General features: G+C 50.9%; 1 protein-coding gene across 1 annotated transcript; it reads left to right on the top strand.

The window, feature by feature from the left end:
* Nucleotides 1–1,058: 1,058 nt before the first annotated feature.
* Nucleotides 1,059–13,074, top strand: LOC121856625 (vegetative cell wall protein gp1-like; the record flags this gene model as incomplete). Its single annotated transcript, XM_042352277.1, has 4 exons — nucleotides 1,059–1,222; nucleotides 3,118–4,297; nucleotides 5,552–5,648; nucleotides 13,022–13,074. Coding segments are annotated over exons 1-4 (1,494 nt in total), but the record flags the coding sequence as incomplete, so codon positions are not given.
* Between the last annotated feature and the right edge of the window lie 11,805 nt (nucleotides 13,075–24,879).

Raw genomic sequence — 24,879 nt, 5'->3', positions numbered from 1 at the left:
ATGTTCCACTGTGTCAGCATCACTCATGATACCACTGTCAGCACCAGTCATTATTGCTACTGTGTCAGCACCAGTCATGTTACCACTGTGTCAGCACCAGTCATGTTACCACTGTGTCAGCACCAGTCATGTTACCTCTGTGTCAGCACCAGTCATGTTACCACTGTGTCAGCACCAGTCATGTTACCACTGTGTCAGCACCAGTCGTGTTACCACTGTGTCAGCACCAGTCGTGTTACCACTGCGTCAGCATCATCGCTGATACCACTGTCAGCGCAGTCGTGTTACTACTGTGTTAGCATCAATCATGTTACCACTGCGTCAGCACCAGTCATGTTACCACTGCGTCAGCACCACTCATGATACCACTGTGTCAGCACCAGTCGTGTTACTACTGTGTCAGCACCAGTCATGTTACCACTGTGTCGCACCAGTCATGTCACCACTGTGTCAGCACCAGTCATGTTACCACTGCGTCAGCACCAGTCATGTTACCAATGTGTCACCACCAGTCATATTACCACTGTCAGCATCATTCATGATACCACTGTCAGCATCAGTCGTGTTACCACTGTCAGCACCAGTCATATTACCACTGTGTCAGCACCAGTCATGTTACCACTGTGTCAGCACCAGTCATGTTACCACTGTGTCAGCACCAGTCGTGTTACCACTGTGTCAGCACCAGTCATGTTACCACTGTGTCAGCACCACTCATAATACCACTCTCAGCACCAGTCATGTTACCTGTGTCAGCACCAGTCATGTTACCAATGTGTCGGCACCAGTCATGTTACCAATGTGTCAGCACCAGTCATGTTACCAATGTGTCAGCGCAGTCATGTTACCACTGTGTCCTTTCCAGCCATGTTACCACTGTGTCAGCACCGGTCATACCACTGTTGTCGGCACCAGTCATGTTACCACTGTGTCAGCACCAGTCATGTTACCACTGTGTCAGCACCAGTCATGTTACCACTGTGTCACCACCACTCATGATACCACTGTGTCAGCACCAGTCGTGTTACTACTGTGTTACTACTGTGTCAGCACCAATCATGTTAACCACTGTGTCAGCACCAGTCATGTTACCACTGCGTCAGCACCAGTCATGTTACCAATGTGTCACCACCAGTCATATTACCACTGTCAGCATCATTCATGATACCACTGTCAGCATCAGTCGTGTTACCACTGTCAGCACCAGTCATATTACCACTGTGTCAGCACCAGTCATGTTACCACTGTGTCAGCACCAGTCATGTTACCACTGTGTCAGCACCAGTCGTGTTACCACTGTGTCAGCACCAGTCATGTTACCACTGTGTCAGCACCACTCATAATACCACTCTCAGCACCAGTAGTGTCAGCATCAGTATACCTCATGTAACACCATAAGGTTAACAACACTCAACAGTCATCTCATCATCTTACATCAACAACAACCTTACAAACCTTCCATCATCTCCACCTTCATCATCACATTAACATAAAACACACAGTCTGAACAATCACAATATCTACTATCAATATTTTTTTCCTTACAAATTTTATCGTGGTGCATTACAGCTTCGTCACGTCTGATTAATTTCTCTTTCACAAACTGTGTTCCGGCTGCCTGGTCTCCGTCCTCTTAAAGGTTAACTTATATCTCGGTCTCCTTCACCTCAAGAGCCACTTGTGGTTCTCTCTCAACTTACGCTGTGATTGACTTCTAGAATGTTAAATGATCTGTATCGGGGAAACGAGTTGAGGAAGGAAAACAAATACAGGGTGTCCATAAATGATTACTCTAAAAACAGTAGGCTAGTTTGTGAGTGTGTTAGCTGGTCTGGTGTTTGCTGTGTTTCAAATGGCTGTTTCTGCTGTACCCACAGTATATAATGCCACTATACAGTTTTGTTTTTTACACTATAACTCTGAAAACTAGGGTCAAATCGTGCAAATCACGGTTTGACTGTAACACAATACTATTTAAGAAAAATATCACCAATGTGCCGACTCACATCTTTCCTTCAATAGGATATTTCGAGGAACACTATTTACATCAGTTACAAAGTAAAGAAACAAAACAAAATTAGTACAGCTGAGCACAGTAAAAATTAATGTAATATTCCCTAACGATAAGCCCACTGATGAATGAATGTATATATATATATATATATATATATATATATATATATATATATATATATATATATATATATATATATATATATATATATATATATATATATATATATAACGTGGGTTTCAATGTTTCAATTAAGACTATGAAGAACAATAGGTGGGATCTTACACAGGCAGGCCAGTAGTAGGAAGTAGGCAGCTACCAATCAGGGAGGTACTACCGCCTGGGAAGATATTGGAAGCATAATGTGTTGACTAATGGTAGATCCTGTTCCCATGTAACATCACGAAAATTGTAACCAAGTCCCAGGTTGATGACCTGACTTTCTGCCACATTTACACACAATTGCAGGGTCTCAATTGTTTCTCTTACTTTGACAACACAACATACATACAGTATATCGTTTCTCACTACTGATATTTTTGTTTATTATAATTTTATATTATAATATATTTATCTAATATTTGTTATATTTTTTATTAATATTTTTAATTATATTTTTTATTTCATATTTTTTATAATTTTCTATAATTTTTTATTAAATATTATTATTAGTATTATTATATTTCCGCCCCCAGGCCCTAATGTGGGTCAGTGACCTGTGTTCTGGTGGGCTAATCCCGTAAAAAAAGGCCACTGGCCGCCTTCCCTAGGCATGGACACCTCTACAGCATTTGTTTGTTTTTTTACGGGGATTAGCCCACCCGGGCACAGGTTACTGACCCACATAGGGGCCTGGAGGGCGAATTTGTAATAATTATTCATCGTAAATAAATTTTATAATACAAATTTAAATAAAATAATAATAACAATAATAATAATAAAGAACGATAAAGGAATACAAAAAATGCTGATGTATGTTGTGTTGTCAAGTAAGTGAAACAATTGACACCCTGCAATTGTGTGTAAATGAGGCAGAAAGTCAGATCAGCAACCTGGGACAGCAGGGTCTGCCATTGGACAACAAGCTGTGCCACCCTCCCCAGGCGGCATTGCCGTACTGCCAGCGCCAGCTGTACCGCCGCGCCAGCGTGCCGCAGCGCCAGCCGTACCCGCCGCGCCAGCCGTACGCCAGCGCCAACCCGTACGCCGCGCCAACCGGCGTACCGCAGCGCCAGCGTACGCCGCGCCAACCCGTACCGCCAGCGCCAGCCGTACCGCCGCGCCAGCGCACCAGCCGCGTACCGCCCGCGCCAGCCGTACCGCCAGCGCCCGTACCGCCGCGCCAGCCGTGCCGCCGCGCCAGCCCCGTACCGCCCGCGCCAGCGCTACGCAGCGCCAGCCGTACCGCCCGCGCCAGCGTGCGCCGCGCCAGCCGTAGCCAGCCGCCGCGCCAGCCGTACACCCGCTCATCGCGCCAGCCGTACCGCCGCTCCAGCCGCGCCAGCCGTACCGCCGCTCCAGCGCCAGCCGACCACCGCCTGCTACCGTACGCGCTCCAGCAGCGCCAGCCCGTGCCGCCCGCTCAGCCGCGCCAGCAGTAGCCCGCCGCTCCAGCGCGCCAGCCGTACCGCCGCTCCAGCCGCGCCAGCCGTACCGCCGCTCCAGCGCGCCAGCCGTAGCCCGCTCCAGCGCGCCAGCCGTACCGCCGGCTCCAGCCGCCAGCCGTACCGCCGCTCCAGCCGCACCGGCTGGGTACCCCGCTCCCGGCCAACCATCTACCACCGCTGCCAGCCGCATCCGCTCAGCCGCGCCAGCGTACCGCGCTCCAACCGCGCCAGCGTACCGCCGCTCCAGGCGCCAGCCGTACCGCCGCTCCAGCCGCGCCAGCCGTACCGCCACGCCAGCCGTGCCGCCGCTCCGCCGCGCCAGCCGTGCCGCCGCTCCAGCCGCGCCAGCGGTACGCCGCTCAACCGCGCCAGCCGTCCCGCCGCTCCAGCCGCCAGCGTACCCGCCGCTCCCGGCCGCGCCAGCGTACCGCCGCTCCAGCGTACCGCCGCTCCAGCCGCGCCAGCGTACGCCGCTCCAGCCGCGCCAGCGTACCGCCGCTCCAGCCGTCCGCCGCTCCAGCCGCGCCAGCCGTACGCCACTCCAGCCGCGCCAGCGTACCGCCACTCCAGCCGCGCCAACCGTACCGCCCGCTCAAGCCGCGCCAACGCGCGCTCCAGCCGCCAGCCGTACCGCCGCTCCAGCCGCAGCTGTACCACCGCTCTGGCCACACCAGCTGTACCACCGCTCTAGCCACACCAGCTGTACCACCGCTCTAGCCACACCAGCTGTACCACCGCTCTAGCCACACCAGCTGCACCACCGCTCTAGCCACACCAGCTGCACCACCGCTCTAGTCACAACAGCTGTACCACCGCTCTAGCCACACCAGCTGTACCACCGCTCTAGCCACACCAGCTGTACCACCGCTCTAGCCACACCAGCTGTACCACCGCTCTCTCTCGCTACTCTTCCACTAGTCTACACTGAGGCGTATACACATAAGTGGGAGCAGCACCCAAAATGTAAACAAGGATTATGTTTTGCCCGCCAGCCGCAGGTAACCGAGTTGTCTTTCTCTTTGCTCATCACAGGCACTCGAGTTATTATTTCCAGGCAGCTGACACTCCTCCTCTCTGGCGTCCCGCTGTGAAGAATATTGAGTCGAAGCTCTGGTCAACAAAATACTGTACTAAGAGTTACAATACACTTGGTATAATAAGAACCTTGTATTGGTAACTCTGAAACACTCGCTGAATTAATCTTTTTCCTCTGTAATCTGATACACTAAATGATCTTTTACTGAAAGGTGAACTGGATGGATGGAGATAATAAAGAGATACTACCACGGAAAAATACCGTACAGTTCAGTTAAGAGAACGAAGCCGAGGGGGCAATAACACTCTCACCACATCCACCACTACCACCATCCACCACTACCACCATCACCACTACCACCACCACCCACCAACAGTAATACATACTCTCTATACTGGGTTTTTTCAGAGTAAGCGTCATATTTATTGGTTACTTCTAAGGTGGGTCGGGAGACCAATAGGGAATCAACATGTTTGGTGGATTACATGTAGTGCGGGAGGGGCGGTGGCGGCATCCTCTCGACGTTCGACTTTATTTACCTCGGCGTCTACTCGATCAACATAAGTGTTCACAAGCATCACAATTTGGGGTGATAAGTGTCCCAGGTGAGAATGTCAAGTAGTTATTTTTTTTTAGGTCAGTTTTAAATGTATCCTTGTATCTCTTCCGTCTCACCGTCAGCACAATGTTTACCATTCATTATATGACTGTAGAGTAGCTGGGAGTACCGTGGCCCGTCCAGCGTAATAGGACCAGGATAATGTCGGTCTCAGTGCTCTAAAAGTTGAGTCAGTAAGGGTAATACTGTCCCTGTTGATGAAGTTAAAAGCCTCAGTGCGTCGATTAACACCACCTACAGATCACAGTACTGTTCTCTACTGCTCTCTTGTCCAGTATTTGGCAGCAGGCAGCGAGGATCATGTCAACGGTGCCGCGAGACGGTCTAAAGCTGCAGTGGGAGTCCGGGAGAAAATCTTCCGGCTAATGGGGTGTGATCCTGTAGTGTAAATAACAGCACACACACCACCAAGAGCAACAACTACACACACTACAACCACCACCACCACCACCACCAACAGTGTACACTCCACAACCACCAACAATAACAATGTACACGCCGCCACCACCACCACCAACTACACAATCTACAACCACCAACAATAACAATGTACATGCCACCACCATCAACAGCAACTACTACACACTCTACAACCACCACCAACAACAACAGCGTACACTCCACAACCACCAACAATAACAATGTACACGCCACCACCAACTACACCATCTACAACCATCAACAACAATGTACACTCTACCACCACCTATTTCCCCGGCGTCCTTCACTCTCCTTATAACATTTTAAGTCTACTCGCGCCAACTGTGATAACGTTTTGTATTTTTAACACCTTAATGATAATGGTATATGCAATAGCTCTCTCTCTCTCACAGACGACAAAACCCAAGGCTAAACACCACGACTCCACAGAGAAACCTAACTACCGGCCCTTTACAGGAAAATTAACACCACATTAGAGTAGTGTCGCCGCACAATGATATTATCACAAAAAGTTGCTCCACCGAGACGCTACCAACCGTTAAGACTGGGTACAAAGGAAAGCTATTTCAGTGTGGAGTTTTAACATGAAAGGGGAAAATTTGGTAGAAGAGGAATGTTGCCTCAAAAGAATGTGACTTGGGATTATTGCAAGAAAACGCGGTTGGTGCCTTGAGGGAACATTATTATTGTGGATATCACCAGTGTGTGTTATTACTTCTGACGAATATTGCTACATGGAGGGAAGAATGGTTGGGTGACAATGTTTATTTTCAAGTAATATTAGGAGTAATATTTATTACTACAAGTGGGAGGAAAAGCAAGTGGAGAGGGAGAGAACAATAACTATGGACCCATGTACACGAGATTAGAAACAGAAAGAAAGTGTAGCTGTAAATACTTAGAATAAGTATAATATGATACTTATATTCAGAATTAGCATTGGAAGATAATATAGAGTTAAAGGAGCTCTTACTTAAGGAGTGGTTGTAATTAGAGGTGTTGTATGTCAGTTTGGTGATGAATAACTGTCTTATGATTTACACAGTTTGCTGGACAGGGTGATCTTACGCCCGTCAGCCTGGCTTTCCCAAAGCTTTTTTCCCTTCTAATCCATCTGTCAGCAACTTTGGGAAAACCATCTTGATTTTCTTTTGTGAAATATTTCCTAAATACATAGATCATTTCTTTAGTTAATGTCTAAATTTCTCGATGACTTATGTATGTATATCATTTGAACCAAATTATTATTATGTATACTATCTTAGTGCCACAAAAGCCAAGGTCATATGGCACCGATCTTCAACCCAAATGTTGTCATTTCATCATCTGTAACTTTAATATTCACTTATTCACTTTATATCTTGGTGCCTTATTTCCTCCAACTTCCCGCCGTCTGCTGATAAACCTCAACTTCTTACTTTTTCTTCGTCCACTTTTAGCTGAGTTTCTCTTCCTCGTCTGTGTTGTTCCCTTCCCACCACCAGTCACCGTGGGTGTTGTTCCCCTCCCACCACCAGTCACCGTGGGTGTTGTTCCCCTCCCACCACCAGTCACCGTGGGTGTTCCTCCCCTCCCATCAGTCACCGTGGGTGTTGCTCCCTTCCCACCACCAGTCACCGTGGGTGTTACTCCCTCCCACCACCAGTCACCCGTGGGTGTTGCTCCCCTCCACCACCAGTCACCGTGGGTGTTGCTCCCCTCCACCACCAGTCACCCGTGGGTGTTGCTCCCCTCCACCACCAGTCACCGTGGGTGTTGCTCCCTCCCACCACCAGTCACCGTGGGTGTTACTCTCCTCCCACCACCAGTCACCGTGGGTGTTACTCCCCTCCCACCACCAGTCACCGTGGGTGTTACTCCCCTCCCACCACCAGTCACCGTGGGTGTTACTCCCCTCCCACCACCAGTCACCGTGGGTGTTCCTCCACTCCCACCACCAGACACCGTGGGTGTTGCTCCCTTACCACCACCAGACACCATGGGTGTTGCTCCCTTCCCACCACTAGACACCGTGTGTGTTCCTCCCTTCCCACCACCAGTCACCGTGGGTGTTACTCCCCTCCCACCACCAATCACCGTGGGTGTTACTCCCCTCCCACCACCAGTCAACCGTGGATGTTGCTCCCCTTCCACCACCAGCCACCGTGGGTGCTACTTCCATCCCATCACCAGCCACAGAGGTAGTTACTCCCCTTCCACCACCAGTCACCGAGGGTGTTACTCCCCTTCCACCACCAGACACCGTGGGTGGTACTCCCCTTATACCAGTCACCGTGGGTGGTATTCCCCTCCCACCAGACTCCGTGGGTGTTGCTCTCCTCCCACCATTCACCGTGTGTTACTCCTCCCACCACAACCTGTCACCGTGGGTGTTACTCCACTTCCACTACCAGACACCGTGGGTGGTACTCCCCTTACACCAGTCACCGTGGGTGGTATTCCCCTCCCACCAGACACCGTGGGTGTTGCTCTCCTCCCGCCAGTCACCGTGGGTGTTGCTCCTTTCCCACCACCAGACACCGTGGGTGCTGCTCCCTTCCCACCACCAGACACCGTGGGTGCTACTCACCTCCCATCACCAGTCTCCGTGGGTATTACTACCCTCCCACCACCCGTCACCGTGTGTTACTCCCCTCCCACCACCAGTCACCGTGGGTGTTCCTCCCCTCCCACCAGTCACCGTGTGTTACTCCCCTCCCACCAGTCACCATGTGTTACTTCCCTCCCACCACCAGTCACTGTGGGGTTCTTCCCACCACTAGGTCACCGTGGGTGCTACCCCCACCACCAGTCACCGTGGGTGTTGTCCTCCCACCACCAGTCACCGTGGGTGTTGCTCCCTCCCACCACCACCGTCACTGTGGGTGTTACTCCTTCCCACCACTGTAGTCACCGTGGGTGTACTCCCCCCACCAGTCACCGTGTGTTACTCCTCCCACCACCAGTCACAGTGTGTTACGCCCACCACCAGTCACCGGGTGTTACGCCCTCCCACCACAGTCACCGTGGGTGTTGCCCTCCCACCACCAGTCACCGGGTGCCCCTCCCACCACAGTCACCGTGTGTTTCTCCTCCCACCACCAGTCACCGTGGGTGCTCCCTTCCCACCACCAGTCACCGTGTGCGTGCTCCCTCCCACCACCAGTCACCGTGTGTTACGCCCCTCCCACCACAGTCACCGTGGGTTCTCTCCCACCACCAGTCACCGTGTGTTGCTCCCTCCCACCACCAGTCACCGTGTGTTGCTCCCCTCCACCAGTCACCGTGTGTTACCCCTTCCCACCACCTAGTCACCGTGTGTGTTGCCCTTCCCACCACCAGCGTAGTGTGTTACGCCCCTCCCACCAGTCACCGTGTGTTACGCCCTCCCCACCAGTCACCGTGGGTGTTACTCCCTTCCCACCACAGTCACCGTGGGTGTTGCCCTTCCCACCACCAGTCACCGTGTGTGTACTCCTCCCACCAGTCACTGTGTTACTCCCACCACCAGTCACCGTGTGTGCTCCTCCCACCACCAGTCACCGTGTGTGTGTCCTCCCACCACCAGTCACCGTGTGTGTCTCCCTCCACCAGTCACCGTGTGTTGCTCCCTCCCACCACCAGTCACCGTGTGTTACGCCCCTCCCACCAAGTCACCGTGTGTTACTCCCTCCACCAGTCACCGTGTGTTATTCCTTCCCACCACCAGTCACCGTGTGGCATCCCTTCCCCACCACCAGTCACCGTGTGTTACCCCCCCACCAGTCACACCGTGTGTTACTCCTCCCACCAGTCACCGTGTGTTACTCCCTCCCACCAGTCACCGTGTGTTACCCTCCCACCACCAGTCACATGTGTTACTCCTCCCACCACCAGTCACCGTGTTACGCCTCCCACCAGTGAACGTGTGTTACCCTCCCACCAGTCACCGTGTGTTACTCCCCACCACCAGGCCACTACAGGTGTTACTCCTCCACCAGTCACCGTGTGTTACGCCCTCCCACCAGTCACCGTGTGTTACTCTCCACCAGTCACTGTGTACATTCTCCCACCAGTCACACTGTGTTACTCCTCCACCACCAGTCACAGTGTGTCACCCTCCCACCACCAGTCACCGTGTGTTACGCCTCCCACCACCAGGTCACTGTGTGTGTACTCCTCCCACCAGTCACCGTGTTACTCCCCTCCACCACCAGTCACCGTGGTGCCTCCTACCAGTCACCGTGTGTTCCCTCCCACCACCAGTCTCGTGTTACTCCCCTCCCACCACTACCAGTCTGACTGGTGGATCTGTGCTGTCTCACAAATCAGTTAACCAGTGATATTGTCTGCACGCACGAGACCATGTAAACAAGAAGTACGGACCGTAATGTTTGTTTGTCGTATTGATAATTATGGATATGTTTAATCAACACAGGCCAATACACTGCAGGTAATGACGAAATCAGCGGATAATATATTGGTATACTGTACTGTATAGTGTATTGTGGTTGTTGTTATTTACTTTTAAATAAAAAAAGACTTTTAAAGTGGATAACTTTACATAACGCACAATCTTTTTCTTACCTATATTAATGAACCCGTGAAACATATGTCAGTCACAACTGCTGCTTGGGATATAATTATTTGTTCCGTCATCATTATCTTTTATTATATATGACAGGGATACAACTCGCTCCAAAAAAAAAAAGATTTTGTGAGACAATATGACACAAAGGACGAGGAATTTTAACAACCCTACCGAGACAACATGAGCTGCAGTCTTCATTTTGAAATTCATTGGACTACTCTGCAAAGATTCATTTTGGAGAGGACAAGCATGGCTAAAGCGTAAAACACAGCTACATAACTCTCCAACAGTCGCCTACGTACAAGTTGTCCAATAGGCTACTCCAAAAGAAACACAACTCTTCCTTCGCCATGTAAGATGTCAGCTTTAACTCGAATTAAATTATTCATAAGCACATTACCTGTTGGCTCTTGCTCCACAGGTATGACTTACATGGAGGCATATATTGTTTACCTCTAATTAACTTTCCCATTAGGAAGTCAGACATGAGGAGTTATGTTCGTAACCTGGTGATGGTCTTCTGATTCTTGACCGTGTTGTTGTTGTGGTTGTTGACCGTGTTGCTGTGGCTGTTGACAGTGTTGTTATAGTTGTTGACAGTGCAGATTGTATAAAACTGTTACGAATATATAAATTATTACGGTATCTGCTTACAATTTCTCTTTACTTTGACAATTTTCCGCCATAGTAAGATGTATATACTCGTATGGAAGAAAAATAGAAAAGTTTTCTGGCCACTAACAAAAATTTTATTAACCATGATACACGAATCATTATTCTTCACCGAGGTAATGACGCCCCCTCACCTGCCAAGCAACACACCTTATGTACCTGTGGTATAATACACGTTGATTGCATATTACAAAGCACAAAACCAACATCCCATTATTACCATCACATCAAACGAGAGATTTACCTACAGCCTTGTTATTAGATGTGATTTTTCTAGACAAAATTTTTCAAGGAAAATCTACAGCTACATTCAATTTCTTCTAATTTATAACTAAGCTGGATTTATTCATCAGTCTTGTAACTTCTATTCTGGCGACGAAGATTTACCAACTATACAAATAATTCTATACTGAAGCAATACGGAGAAATGAAGAAAAATAATACCAATTTCATTCACACTCAGAGGAAGATATTACACCTGTTACGCCGTCTCTTAATTTACTTAAATATCCAGGTTCTAGGCGTAACCAAACAAAAAGTGAAGTAAATTATAAGAGAATAAAAATAAGTAAAGTAAACCTTTAAGCATTTAATTGATTAAATATTAACACAATAAAGAGCCTCGTAGGCTGTCACAACAAATTGATTCACCATCGAAACTTTTAAGACACAAGTGATACAAAACATCGAAACATCAAAAGAATAAAAATAAAGCATTGGATTACGTTAACACTGCATAAACATGTAAAAACTATCACTGAAATTAACTTACGTGAAACAACACTGAATTACTTGAATACAACCAAGCAAATACTGATGGACACAAACAGAGACATAAATAGGTACTCACATAGATATACCACATTGGTGGCGACAGGAACAACACAAATAAATTAAGTTTAAGTAACAAGTGACACTCAAAGGATGTGTACTGTATGACAGGAGAATTGAACTGACTCAAGTCAGTTGGTGGGTCCTATATATAAGGTCGGCTCCCGCCACGCGACCCGCCGGTGGGTCGTTTAACGATGCAGATGGTCGTTAGAGAACAAAGAATGCTGGTTACAATACAAAATGAAGAAATAAGATGGGCTTGAACAAATAATGCCAGTTAAAACCTTAACAGCACAGGGTAAGGTGACTAGAATATATAATAGTAAATTTAACACATCATTACAGGAATAATATGGAACATGGGAGCATGTTATATATAAAAAAAAGAAAAAATACGACACGGTCGTAACACACCTTAGCCTACTGCTTCATCCACCACACATAATCATTGTCAGACCCACTCACTGTGCTGTCTCCGCCTGCTGCAAACACGTGTCGTCTCTCGCTACACACAGTTCATTAATTCCTCTAATATTCCTCACAGATTAAACCTGCATTTCAACACCCTAACACACAAACAACTTTTCCTTAATTTATTCTTATATTTACTTTAAATATAAATACAGCGTACCGGTACTCTTCTTTGTGTCACTTTTACGAATGAGGTTTGTGTCATCTATCTATTTATCGTGTCTCGGTTTTTCCATCATCACTTCCCAGCCTCCTTTACAATAACACCGCCGCTCAGCCTCCCCTACTATAACAGCGCCTCCCAGCCTCCCCTACTATAACACCGCCTCCCAGCCTCCCCTACTATAACACCGCCTCCCAGCCTCCCTTACTATAACACCGCCTTCCAGCCTCCCCTACTATAACAGCGTCTCCCAGCCTCCCCTACTATAACACCGCCTTCCAGCCTCCCCTACTATAACACCGCCTCCCAGCCTCCCCTACTATAACACCGCCTCCCAGCCTCCCCTACTATAACACCGCCTCCCAGCCTCCCCTACTATAACACCGCCTCCCAGCCTCCCCTACTATAGCACCGCCTCCCAGCCTCCCCTACTATAACACCGCCTCCCAGCCTCCCCTACTATAACACCGCCTCCCAGCCTCCCTACTATAACCGCCTCCCAGCGCCTCCCAGCCTCCCTACTACCTACTACACCTCTCCCCAGCCTCCCCTACTATACCACCTTCAGCCCTCCCAGCCTCCCCTCTACTATCAACACCGCCTCCCAGCCTTCAGCCTCCCCTACTATAACAGCGTCTCCCTCCCCTGCTAGCCTCCCAGCCTCCCCTACTATAACACCGCCTCCCAGCCTCCCCTACTATAACACCGCCTCCCAGCCTCCCCTACTATAACACGCCTCCCAGCCTCCCCTTACTATAACACCGCCTCCCCGGCCTCCCCTATAACACTGCCTCCCAGCCTCCTTACTATAACACCGCCTTCCAGCCTCCCCTACTATAACAGCGTCTCCCAGCCTCCCCTACTATAACACCATCCCAGCCTCCCCTACTATAACACCGCCTCCCAACATACTTGCCTTCCAGCCTCCCCTACTATAACAGCGCCTCCCTCCCCTACTATAACAGTTGTGCCTCCCAGCCTCCCCTACTAAGCCTCCCCTATTACAGCGCCTCCCCAGCCTCCCCTACTATATTGGTAATAAAGGTAGGCACATGACTGCTCATTTTCTCTTCATTTATTGGCTTACAATCATCGAGTAATTTAAAATTTCGAATGAAATAAGATCTATAGTAATTTCCTTTCCCACGCTCTCACTGAGGGGCTTAGCGGTTGGTCAGACAGACAGGTACCAGGCAGAGCCGCAGAAGTTGTTGGACAGGTAACAACAAATAATGTTATCATTTATCAATGTTATTAAATCCATAGCGCAAAAATATGAAATACAGTATTATTAAATAAGCATTCATTTACAGCCTATTGAATCATGTTCTTTACTGCATTTGTCAATTGTCTCGTTGAATCGTTTGACACACACACACACACACACACACACACCTGTCCATAACTATTTGGACTCCATGTGTGTTATATGTGCATATATGATTATTTTTACACATCTCCTACCTGCAGGTAAACCTGGTAGACTAGGGGGAAGCAGAAGTTCATAAGGATTCTGTAGAACTCTGGGCGACTGTTGGCGACTACACAGAAGGCATTCGAGAATCTTTCAAAAATTTTTCTTAATATTTTGTACTTACCCATTAGTAATGCTGACGTCGAACGAGTTTTCAGCCAGGTAAAAGTTATCAAAACTGAACTACGCAACAGCAGGGGTGGATCCAGGAATATTTAAAGGGCAGTCTTTAAAGTTGTGGGGGGGGGGGGAGGACCATGTGCACTTGATATTAGGAGATAATATGAGGTTAATAGTAATTATATTTTGCTGTACAAAAAGCCAGAGTACAATACTGCATTAAAGAAAAAGTATTGGAATTTTCTGATGAAAAAGGGGGGGGGGTCCGGACCCCCAGGACCCCCTCTTGATCCGCCCCTGAACAGAATGGGTCAAGAACTTTTATCGGCAATATTATATACAAGAAGTACCGTAAGTTGCCACTAAGGAGATGAAGCCAAAAAATGCAGGTGTCCTAACTGTCATCCCAGTGACAGTGTGGTGAAGGCAGTACAGGACATTTTATTTTATGGTAATTGTTAGGCACTTTGTGCACAATGCATCAGATTTGTTTTTCCCGGGTTTTATAAAACGATTAGGAGGGAATATGTTTCCATTCGTTTTTTGTCATTTAGTTCATAAGTGTCTGACAAAAAAATATTTACTATTTTCAACAAACAAACTGGTATAAAAAGAAGGACTTTGAATTTATTTTATGTTGTGTCTTCATCCGGTAAACTGGTAACAAACAATTTAACTTCCTTCAAAAATGTTATAAGAAAAAGTTTTCTTTGTCATATAGGAAGAGAATTCAGTGTTCATTCTTTGATTTACGTCTTTTTTTCTCTCAATAAACCATGTCACTAATCCACAGAATTAAATTTAAATTCCTTATAGTGACGATAATATTATTTATTATTTGTTATAGGAGTGTGAAACGGCAGGCTATAAGAGACATAATATTTGGGCTACATCTAAGGTCTCTGCCGCGCCCTTTGAGGGCTATCCACCGCGGTTTGGAAACAATGTTTTGGCAACCCTGCAGCCTAGGTGGTCGACACAGCGTCAACAACACTACACAACTATAAAGTTCCTCAGTGTTTGAACATTACTGTACTGGTATTTGTTTACTAATTTCAACTTCGACGTTAAATGTACAATTAAAGTCATTAGATGTGTTTGATAAAGCGCTGTCTGTCTCTTGCCTTACTGGTAAAACGTTGGACTATAGACATTAATATTATAGTGACAGCCCAATAACCTGCGTTACTTCAAACTAAATCAAGATGTTTTTTGGAAATTATTTTGTTGACATTAAACTATACGTTCTTCTTGCAGTTCTTTCCATGTTATGGTAATACTCAATGTTCTAACGATAACCGAAGGTGAACTTTTCAAGGTTACCAACATTTATACACAAAATTTAGTTTAAAAAAATTGTTTTATTCTTATAGACAACAGCGAACATTTTACTGGTTGATGATAGCCTCGTGTTTGTCAGCAAGTTTGTATACTTCATCACTTTGTTGGTTTGAGGTGACATGATAAAAGTTTTGACTGCAAGAGACTGTGCTTGAGGAGGGGGGGGGGGTATTTTAGACCATAGTTCGACAACCTCAATAATAAACGTCAATTGCTCTTTCTCGACGTTAAATACTCTTCCATGTATCCGATAACTATGTTTGTATTGTCCTATAAACACATGCGGAGTCGTATTACCTGTATATATGCAAAAATGTCCAAAACACAGTAGTCGTGGTTGTTCCCATCGTAGGGATTTCAGGGATAATTTTAACCTTTGATCATGAGGTGAAGGTTATCTTATTGTTTGTAAAATAAACAACAGGAACTGTACCTCTACTGTAAGTTTTATAATATACACAACAGTAAAAACTTCGTTAGTGTATATAAAGACATATTAGTGTCCAGAAAACAGGATTCAAGCTTTAGTAACATTGATCTTGGGTTCTGAACCAGACCAAGAACTCAATAGTGATTTTCCAAGTTATTCACACAGTATTATGTTCATCAGTTAACAGCAACTTGTATTATGGTCTGAAAACCAAAATTCTAATTTTTGTAGCGACCTTTGGATCAGTAGCCCCAGAATCAATAAGGAGTTTTCTCTCCCTTGGAGCAATGTACCTAAGCATTAACATGTTTCTTGGCCATGGAAACTCTTGTTACAGTTCGGCAGCTAAAAATGTTAAGAGAGGCAGCCATTATCCGCCCCGCTGTGTGCACCAAAAGAGTTAGTTAATGAACTGATCCTCGTCTACAGTAGCTGCCTGAGGTGTGCCAAGAGTAGCCTTAGTGGTAGTTGATAAAGCAAGTCCTCACACACCCTGTGGCTCTTACACACCCTGTGGTCCTCACACACCCTGTGGCTCTTACACACCCTGTGGTCCTCACACGCCCTGTGGCCCTTACACACCCGGTGGCCCTCGCACACCCTGTGGTCCTCACACACCCTGTGGCTCTTACACACCCTGTGGTCCTCACACACCCTGTGGCCCTTACACACCAGTGGCCCTCGCACCCTGTGGTCCTCACACACCCTGTGGCTCTTACACACCCTGTGGTCCTCACACACCCTGTGGCCCTTACACACCCCGTGGTCCTCACACACCCTGTGGTCCTCACACACCCTGTGGTCCTCACACACCCTGTGGCCCTTACAAATAGTTAACGGTTTATTGAAAGAGCTTGGCAGCCAGAAGGCTGAAAATATGCAGTTACATATTTGGGGAATGGGTTTCGAATTACAAATAATATACAAGTAACATAAGTGATACAAATAAGATATATAATAACTAGATGGGGAAAAGCTCAAACTACAGTGCATTTCAACTTATTGACAGTGCAAGAAGTAGTATTTACTGGGAGTGAATACACTGGTTTATTACAAGTTATTGATAATTTTTACAATAGTTGGGACTGGGCTGTTCTTATAGCGATCAGTTCGTGGTCGTATGGGCTGGAAGCGGTTGTGGTGTCGAACAGCAATTCTCGGGCTAGGGATCTCAGGTGGTAGTAGGAGCCGGTGTCGAGGATGGTATAGAAGCTTCTTACCAAATTTGCAGATGAGGTCGTGGTGATGATCAGTGAGAGTCGAAAGGGTCAGTGTGTTGAGCGCTTCGTGATATGTGGAGTAGGAAGGGGAGAGAATAATCTTGCATGCCCTCTTTTGCACTTTTTCTAGGTGTTTACGTTGTGTGGCATTTAGGGAGGAAGACCAGGTAGGGGAGGCATAGGTGAGCTTGGGAAGTATGAATGTTGTGTAAACACTGAGGAGCTCGGGTGCAGGAACTCCGAGGGACTTGAGTCGGCGGAGGAGGTGGAGACGGAAACTGGAGGATTTGACAACTTCACTGACGTGTGGTTTCCAATTTAGTTTGTTGTCTGTGGTGACGCCGAGGAGCTTCGTGGAATCTACAACCTGGAGTGTGTTCGGACCTAAAGTAATGGAAGGAGGTGGGACAATGTCGGAGGAGAGGTTGATGTGCATAACCATGGTCTTGGTATGGTTGATGGTGACATGGTTGTTGGTGGACCAGTTTTGGAGACTGTTCAATAAATCCTGAAGGGCGATATAGTTGGGAGCAGAATTGTTGACGCTGATCCCAATGGTGGAGTCGTCGACATATTTCCAGCGAGCAGGGGTTTCTCTTAGGGCATCATTGATGAGCATAAGAAAGCAGAGTGGTCCCATCTTGGTGCCTTGGGGGACGCCACAGGTGAGTGACTGAAAGGTGGAGACAGCCCCTCGGAAGCGTACAGCTTAGCGTCGGTCACTGAGGAAGTCTGTAAGCCATGGTATAAGACTTCTCCGAAGCCCGAGGTCAATAGCTTTGTTGGTGAGTATATTGTGGTCGACTAGGTCGAATGCTTTAGTGAAATCAATGAAGGCGACAGCTACAGACGTTTTTCGTTTCTCGAGATGGCGGTATATGTAATCGAGAAAGCTGACAAGACAGTGAGTAGTAGAGGAAGTTTTCATATTGCCAAATTGCTGAGGGTCTACGACTCCTGCAATATCAGCATAAGCCCAGTGAAAACACAAAACTTTCAGATTGCTGGGTATTGGGGGATTGCACAGGGTTGTGTGTGTGTGTGTGTGTGTGTGTGTGTGTGTGTGTGTAAGGGTCCAGGGTGTGTGTGGTGGGTACAGGGTGTGTGAAGGCCAAAGAGTGTGTGAGGGCCATAGGGTGTGTGGAGGCCACAGGTGTGAGGAACCAGAGGATATGTGGGGTCCACAGGGTGTGTGGCCATAGGGGTGTCTAAGGGCCAGGTCCAGAGGGAATGAGAGGCCAACGAGGTGTGAGGCCACAGGGTATGTGAGGGCCACAGGGTGTGTGTGAAGGCCACAGGGTGTGTGGAAGGCAAGAGGGTGTGTGTGAGGCCACAGGTTGTGAGAGGGCTACAGGTGTGTGGGGAGGCCAGGAGGAGAGGGGCTACAGGGTGTGAAAGGGCCATAGGGTGTCTGGGGCCAGAGGGTAGGCTCACAGGGTGTGGGAGGCCACAGGGTTGTGGGGCCACAGGGTGTGTGTGTGAAGGTCACAGGGTGTATGGTCACAGGGAAGACAGGGTGTGTGAGGGTCACAGGGGTGTGTGAGGTCACAGGGTGTGTAAGGGCCCAGGGTATGTGAGGGCCACAGGGTGTGAAGGTCACAGGTGTGTGAGGGGTCACAGGGTGTGTGAGGGGCCAGTGAAGGTCAAGGTGTGTGAAGGTCACAGGGTGTGTGAGGTCAGGGTGGAGGTCAAGGTGTGTGAGGTCACAGGGTGTGTGAGGGTCACAGGGTGTGAAGGCCAGGAGAGGGTCACAGGGTGTGTGTGAAGGTCAGGGTGTGTGGGAGGGTCAGCAGGGTGTGCACAGGTATGTGGGCCGGGCGGTGTGAAAGTCATAGGGTGTGTGAGGGTCACAGGGTGTGTGTGAGGGTCCAGGGTGTGGGGCTACAGGGTGTGTGAAGGTCACAGGGTGTGTGAAGGTCAGCAGGGTGTGTGAAGGTCACAGGGTGTGTGTGGGAGGGTCTACAGGGTGTGTGAGGCCTACAGGTGTAAGGGGAGGGCCACAGGTGTGTGAAGGGTCACAGGGGGTGAGAAATGCCAAGGTGTGTGAAGGTCACAGGGTGTGTGAAGGTCACAGGGTGTGTGAGGGCCACAGGTGTGAGGGGTCACAGGGTGTGTGAAGGTCAAGGGTGTGAAGGTCACAGGGTGTGTGGAGGGTCACAGGTGTGTGAGGGTCACAGGGTGTGTGAAGGTCACAGGGTGTGTGAGGTCACAGGGTGTGTGTGAAGGTCACAGGGTGAGGGTCACAGGTGTGTACACAGGTGTGAGGGTCACAGGTGTGTGGAGGCTCAGGGTGTGTGAGGGTCACAGGGGTGTGTGTGAGGGCTTGAGGATGTGTGAAGGCAGGGGTGTGTGAGAGGGTCACAGGGTGTGTGTGAGTGTGTGGGGAGGGTCACAGGGTGTGTGAGGGCTGCAGGGTGTGTGGGAAGGTCACAGGGTGTGTGAGGGTCACAGGGTGTGTGAGGGTCACAGGGTGTGTGAGGGTCACAGGGTGTGTGAAGGCTGGTGTGTGAGGGTCACAGGGTGTGTGGGGAGGGTCACAGGTGTGAGGGTCAGGGTGTGTGAGGTCACAGGGTGTGAAGGTCACAGGGTGTGTGAGGTCACAGGGTGTGTGAGGCCAGGTGTGGAGGGCCTCAGGGGGTGGGGAGGGCTACAGGTGTGTGTGAAGGTCACAGGGTGTGAGGGGCCAGAGGGTGTGAGGGTCACAGGGTGTGTGGGAAGGTCACAGGGTGTGTGAGGGTCACAGGGTGTGTGAGGTCACAGGGTGTGGGGCTCAGGGTTTGAGGGCCACAGGGGTGTGTGGTACAGCAGGGTGTGTGAAGGTCACAGGGTGTGTGAGGGTCACAGGGTGTGTGAAGGTCACAGGGTGTGAAGGCTGGGCAGGTGTGTGAAGGTCACAGGTGTGTCACAGGTGTGTGAGGTCACAGGTGTGTGTGAGGCACAGGTGTGTGAAGGCTCAGGTGTGTGGGAGGCCAAGGGTGTGTGAGGGTCACAGGGTGTGTGGGAGGGTCACAGGTGTGTGTGGGGTCAGCAGGTGTGTGAGGGCCTCAGGGAGGGGCCACAGGGTGTGTGAAGGTCACAGGTGATTGAGGCCAGAGGGTGTAAGGGTCACAGGGTGTGTGAAGGTCACAGGTGTGTGAGGTCACAGGTGTGTGTGAGGGTCACAGGGGTGTGTGAGGGGACCTGGTGTGTGAAGGTCAACAGGGTGTGTGAGGGTCAGAGGTGTGTGGGGGTCTGCAGGGTGTGTGGGGTCACAGGGTGTGTGAGGGTCTGGGGTGTGTGGTCTGGGGGTGTGGGCCTCAGGGGTGTGTGAGGGGCCATAGGGTGTGTGAAGGTCACAGGGTGTGTGAGAGGTCACAGGGTGTGTGTGAGGTCTGGGGGTGTGAGGGTCTGGGGTGTGTGAAGGTCTGGGGTGTGTGAGGGTCTGGGGTGTGTGAGGGTCACAGGGTGTGTGAAGGTCACAGGGTGTGTGAGGCCAGAGGTGTGTGAGGTCACAGGGTGTGTGGGGTCACAGGGTGTGTGAAGGTCAAGGGTGTGAAGGTCACAGGGTGTGTGAGGGTGACAGGGTGTGTGAAGGTCATGAGGTGTGTGAGGGTCTGGGGTGTGTGAAGGTCACAGGGTGTGTGAAGGTCACAGGGTGTGTGAGGTCTAGGGTGTGTGGATCACAGGGTGTGTGGGTCACAGGGTGTGTGAGGGGTCTGGGGTGTGTGAGGGGCCACAGGGTGTGTGTGGGCCACAGGGTGTGTGGTCTGGGGTGTGTGGGGCCTGGGGTGTGTGGGGGGCTGGTGTGAAGGTCCTGGGGTGTGAGGGGCCAGAGGGTGTGAGAGTCACAGGGTGTGTGAGGGCTGGGGTGTGTGAGGCCTGGGGTGTGTGGTCCTGGGGTGTGAGGTCAGAGGGTGTGGGGTCTGGGGTGTGTGAGGGTCTGGGGTGTGTGAGGGGTCAGGGGGTGTGTGAGGTCACAGGGTGTGTGAGGTCAGAGGGTGTGTGGGGTCACAGGGTGTGTGAGGGTCACAGGGGTGTGGTCTGGGGTGTGTGAAGGTCAAAGGTTGTTGAGGTCTGGGGTGTGTGGGGGTGACAGGGTGTGTGGGGTCACAGGGTGTGTGGTCTGGGGTGTGTGAGGTCTGGGGTGTGTGGGGTGGGGTGTGTAAGGGCTCCAGGGTGTGTAAGGGGCCATAGGGTGTGTGAGGTCACTGGGTGTGTGAGTCCAGAGGGTGTGTGAGGTCTGGGGTGTGTGGGGTCTGGGGTGTGTGAAGGTCACAGGGTGTGTGAAGGTCTGGGGTGTGTGAAGGTCACAGGGGTGTGTGAGGTCTGGGGTGTGAAGGTCAAAGGGTGTGTGAAGGTCACAGGGGTGTGTGAGGATGACAGGGGTGTGTGAAGGTCACAGGTGTGTGAGGGATCTGCGGGGTGTGTGAAGGTCAAGGGGTGTGTAGAGGTCACAGGGTGTGTAGGGGTCACAGGGTGTGTGAGGTCTGGGGTGTGTAAGGGTCACAGGGTGTGTGAGGTCACAGGGTGTGTGAAGTCACAGGGGGTGTGTGAGGGTCACAGGGTGTGTAGAGGTCTGGGGTGTGTGGGGATGACAGGGTTTGTGAAGGTCACGGTGTGTGAAGTCTGGGGTGTGTGAAGGTCAGGGGTGTGTAGAGTCACAGGGTGTGTGGGTACATGGTGTGTGGTCACAGGGTGTGTGAGGTCACAGGGTGTGTGAGGTCTGGGGTGTGTGAGGTCTGGGGTGTGTGAAGGTCTGGGGTGTGTGGAGTGTCTGGGGTGTGTGAGGGGTCACAGGGTGTTAAGGGTCTGGGTGTGTGAGGTACAGGGTGTGTGAGGGTCACAGGGTGTGTAGAGGTCTGGGGTGTGTGAAGGTCACGGGGTGTGTGAGGGTCACAGGGTGTGTGAGGTCTGGGGTGTGTGAAGGTCAAAGGGTGTGTGAAAGGTCACAGGGTGTGTGAGATGAGGCAGGGTGTTGTGAAGGTCACACAGTGTGTGAGGTCTGGGGTGTGTGAAGGTCAAGGGTGTGTGAAGGTCTGGGGGGTGTGAGGTCACATGGTGTGTGAGGTCACAGGGTGTGTGAGGGTCTGGGGTGTGTGAGGTCTGGGGTGTGTGAGGTCACAGGGTGTGTGAGGGTCTGGGGTGTGTGGGGGTCTAGGGTGTAGTGCAGGGTGTGTGGGGTCACAGGGGTGTGTGGGGAGTCTGGGGTGTGAGGGTCTGGGGTGTGTGAAAGGTCACAGGGGTGTGAGGGTCACAGGGGTGTGTGAGGGTCACAGGGTGTGTAGGGCCACAGGGGTGTGTGAGGGGCCACAGGGGTGTGTGAGGTCTGGGGTGATAGAGGGGTCAGAGAGGTCTGGGGTGTGTGAGGTCTGGGGTGTGGTCTGGGGTGTGTGGTCTGGGGTGTGTGGGGCCTAGGGGTGTATGGGGGCCAAGTGTGTGAAGGTCACAGGGTGATTGGGGGCCAGAGGGGTGTGTGAGGTCACAGGGTGTGTGAGGTCTGGGGTGTGTGAGAGGTCTGGGGTGTGTGAGGTCTGGGGTGTGTGAGGTCACAGGGTGTGTGAAGGTCAGGGGGTGTGAAGGCCCAGAGGTGTGTAAGGGTCACAGGGTGTGTGAGGGTCTGGGGTGTGTGAAGGTCACAGGGTGTGTGAGGTCACAGGGTGTGTGAAGTCTGGGGTGTGTGAGGTCAAAGGGTGTGTGAAAGGTCTGGGGTGTGTGAAGGTCTGGGGTGTGTGAGTCTGGGGGTGTGTGAGGTGTGTGAAGGTCACAGGGTGTGTGAGTCTGGGGTGTGTGAGGATGACAGGGGTGTGAAGGTCACAGGGTGTGTGGGGTCTGGGGTGTGAGGTCTGGGGTGTGTGAGGTCTGGGGTGTGTGAGGTCTGGGGTGTGTGAGGGGTCTGGGGTGTGTGAGTCACAGGGTGTGTGAGGTCACAGGGTGTGTAGTCTGGGGTGTGTGAGGTCTGGGGTGTGTGAGGTCTGAGGGTGTGGGGGTCTGGGGTGTGAAGGTCTGGGGTGTGTGAGGGTCTGGGGTGTGTGAAGGTCTGGGGTGTGAGGGTCACAGGGGTGTGTGAAGGTCAAAGGGTGTGTGAAGGTCACAGGGTGTGTGAGGGCCATGGTGTGTGAGGTCACAGGGTGTGTAGAGGTCACAGGGTGTGTGAGGGGTCTGGGGTGTGTGAGGTCACAGGGTGTGTGAGGGTCTGGGGTGTGTAAGGTGTCTGGGGTGTGTGAGGGTCTGGGGTGTGTGAGGGTCTGGGGTGTGTAAGGGGGTCACATGGTGTGTGAAGTCACAGGGTGTGTAGTCTGGGGTGTGTGAGGTCACAGGGTTTGAGGGTCTAGGGTGTGTGAGAGGTCAGAGGTGTGTGAAAGTCACAGGGTGTGTGAGGGGTCTGGGGTGTGTGAGGTCTCAGGGGTGTGTGAAGGTCAAAAGGGTGTGTGAAGGTCACAGGGTGTGAGGATGACAGGGTGTGAAAGTCACAGGGTGTGTGAGGTCTGGGGTGTGTGGTCAAAGGGTGTGTGAAGGTCACAGGGTGTGTGAGGTCAATGGTGTGTAGGGATCTGGGGTGTGTGAGGTCACAGGGTGTGTGAGTCCACAGGGTGTGTGTGAGTCACAGGTGTGAAGTCCAAGGTGTGTGATTGAGGTCACAGGGTGTGTGAGGTCCTGGTGTGTGGTGCAAGGGTGTGAAGGCCACATGTGAGAGCTGAGGTCTATGGGTGTGTAGGGGCCACAGGGTGTGTAAGGTCTGGGGTGTGTGAGGAGCCAGGGTGTGTGAAAGGTCAACAGGGTGATTGAGGTCAAAGTGTGTGAGGTGAGTGTGTGAGGTCTGGGTGTGTGGTCTGGGGTGTGTAGGTCAGCGGGTGTGTGAAGGTCACAGGTGTGTGAGGTGACAGGGTGTGTGAAGGTCCGCAGTGTGTGAGGGTCTGGGGTGTGTGGTCTGGGGGTGTGTAGTCTGGGGTGTGTGAGGTCTGGGGTGTGTAAGGGCCTCAGGGGTATATGAGGGCCATAGGGTGTGTGAAGGTCACAGGGTGTTTGAGGGCCAGAGGGTGTGTGAGAAGGTCTGGGTTGTGTGGTCTGGGGTGTATGAAGGTCTGGGGTGTTGAGTCTGGGGTGTGTGGTCTGTGTGAAAGGTCTCAGGGTGATTGAGGGCCAGAGGTGTGAGGGTGTGTGAGGGTCCAAGTTGTGTGGGGTCAGAAGTGTGTGAGAGTCTGGGGTGTGTGCCAGAGGTGTGTAAAGGGTCTGGGGTGTGTGAAGAGTCTGGGGTGTTGTGAAGGTCAGGGTGTGTAAGTCCACACAGTGTGTAGTCCAGTCTGCAGGGTGTGTGGTCAGGAGTGATGTGCAGGGTGTGTAGAGGCCTTAGAGGTCTAGGGTGTGTGAAGGTCTGGGGTGTGTGAGGGTCTGGGGTGTGTAGGGTCAGGGGTGTGTGAGGTCACAGGTGTGGGGGTCATGGTGTGTGTGAAGGTCAGAGGGTGTGAAGGTCTGGGGTGTAGTCGACAGGTGTTGAGACCCAGGGAGTGTGAAGGTCTGGGGTGTGTGAAGGTCACAGGGTTGTTGGGGGCCCTGGGGTGTGTGAGGTCTGGAGGGTGTGTGAGAGGTGCAGGGTGTGAAGGTCCTGGGGAGGTGTGTGAAGGTCTGGGGTGTGTGAGGTCACATGGTGTGTGAGGTCAGGGTGTGGGGTCACAGGGTGTGTGAGGTCTGGGGTGTGAGGTACAGGGTGTGTGAGGTCTGGGGTGTGTGAGTCACAGGGTGTGTGAGGTCTGGGGTGTGTGGGAGTACAGGGTGTGTGGGGTCTGGGGTGTGTGAGGGTCTGAGGGTGTGGGGTCTGGGGTGTGTGAGGTCTCAGGGTGTGTGAGGGTCTGGGGTGTGTGAAGGTCACAGGGTGTGTGAGGTCCACAGGGTGTGAGGTCTGGGGTGTGTA

The sequence above is a fragment of the Homarus americanus genome, unplaced genomic scaffold (genome assembly GCF_018991925.1).
Source record: "Homarus americanus isolate GMGI-L3 unplaced genomic scaffold, GMGI_Hamer_2.0 scaffold25192, whole genome shotgun sequence".
Taxonomy (NCBI): domain Eukaryota; kingdom Metazoa; phylum Arthropoda; class Malacostraca; order Decapoda; family Nephropidae; genus Homarus; species Homarus americanus.
The sequence above is the reverse complement of the archived record's forward strand: the minus strand, read 5'-3'. Positions and strand labels throughout refer to the sequence as shown.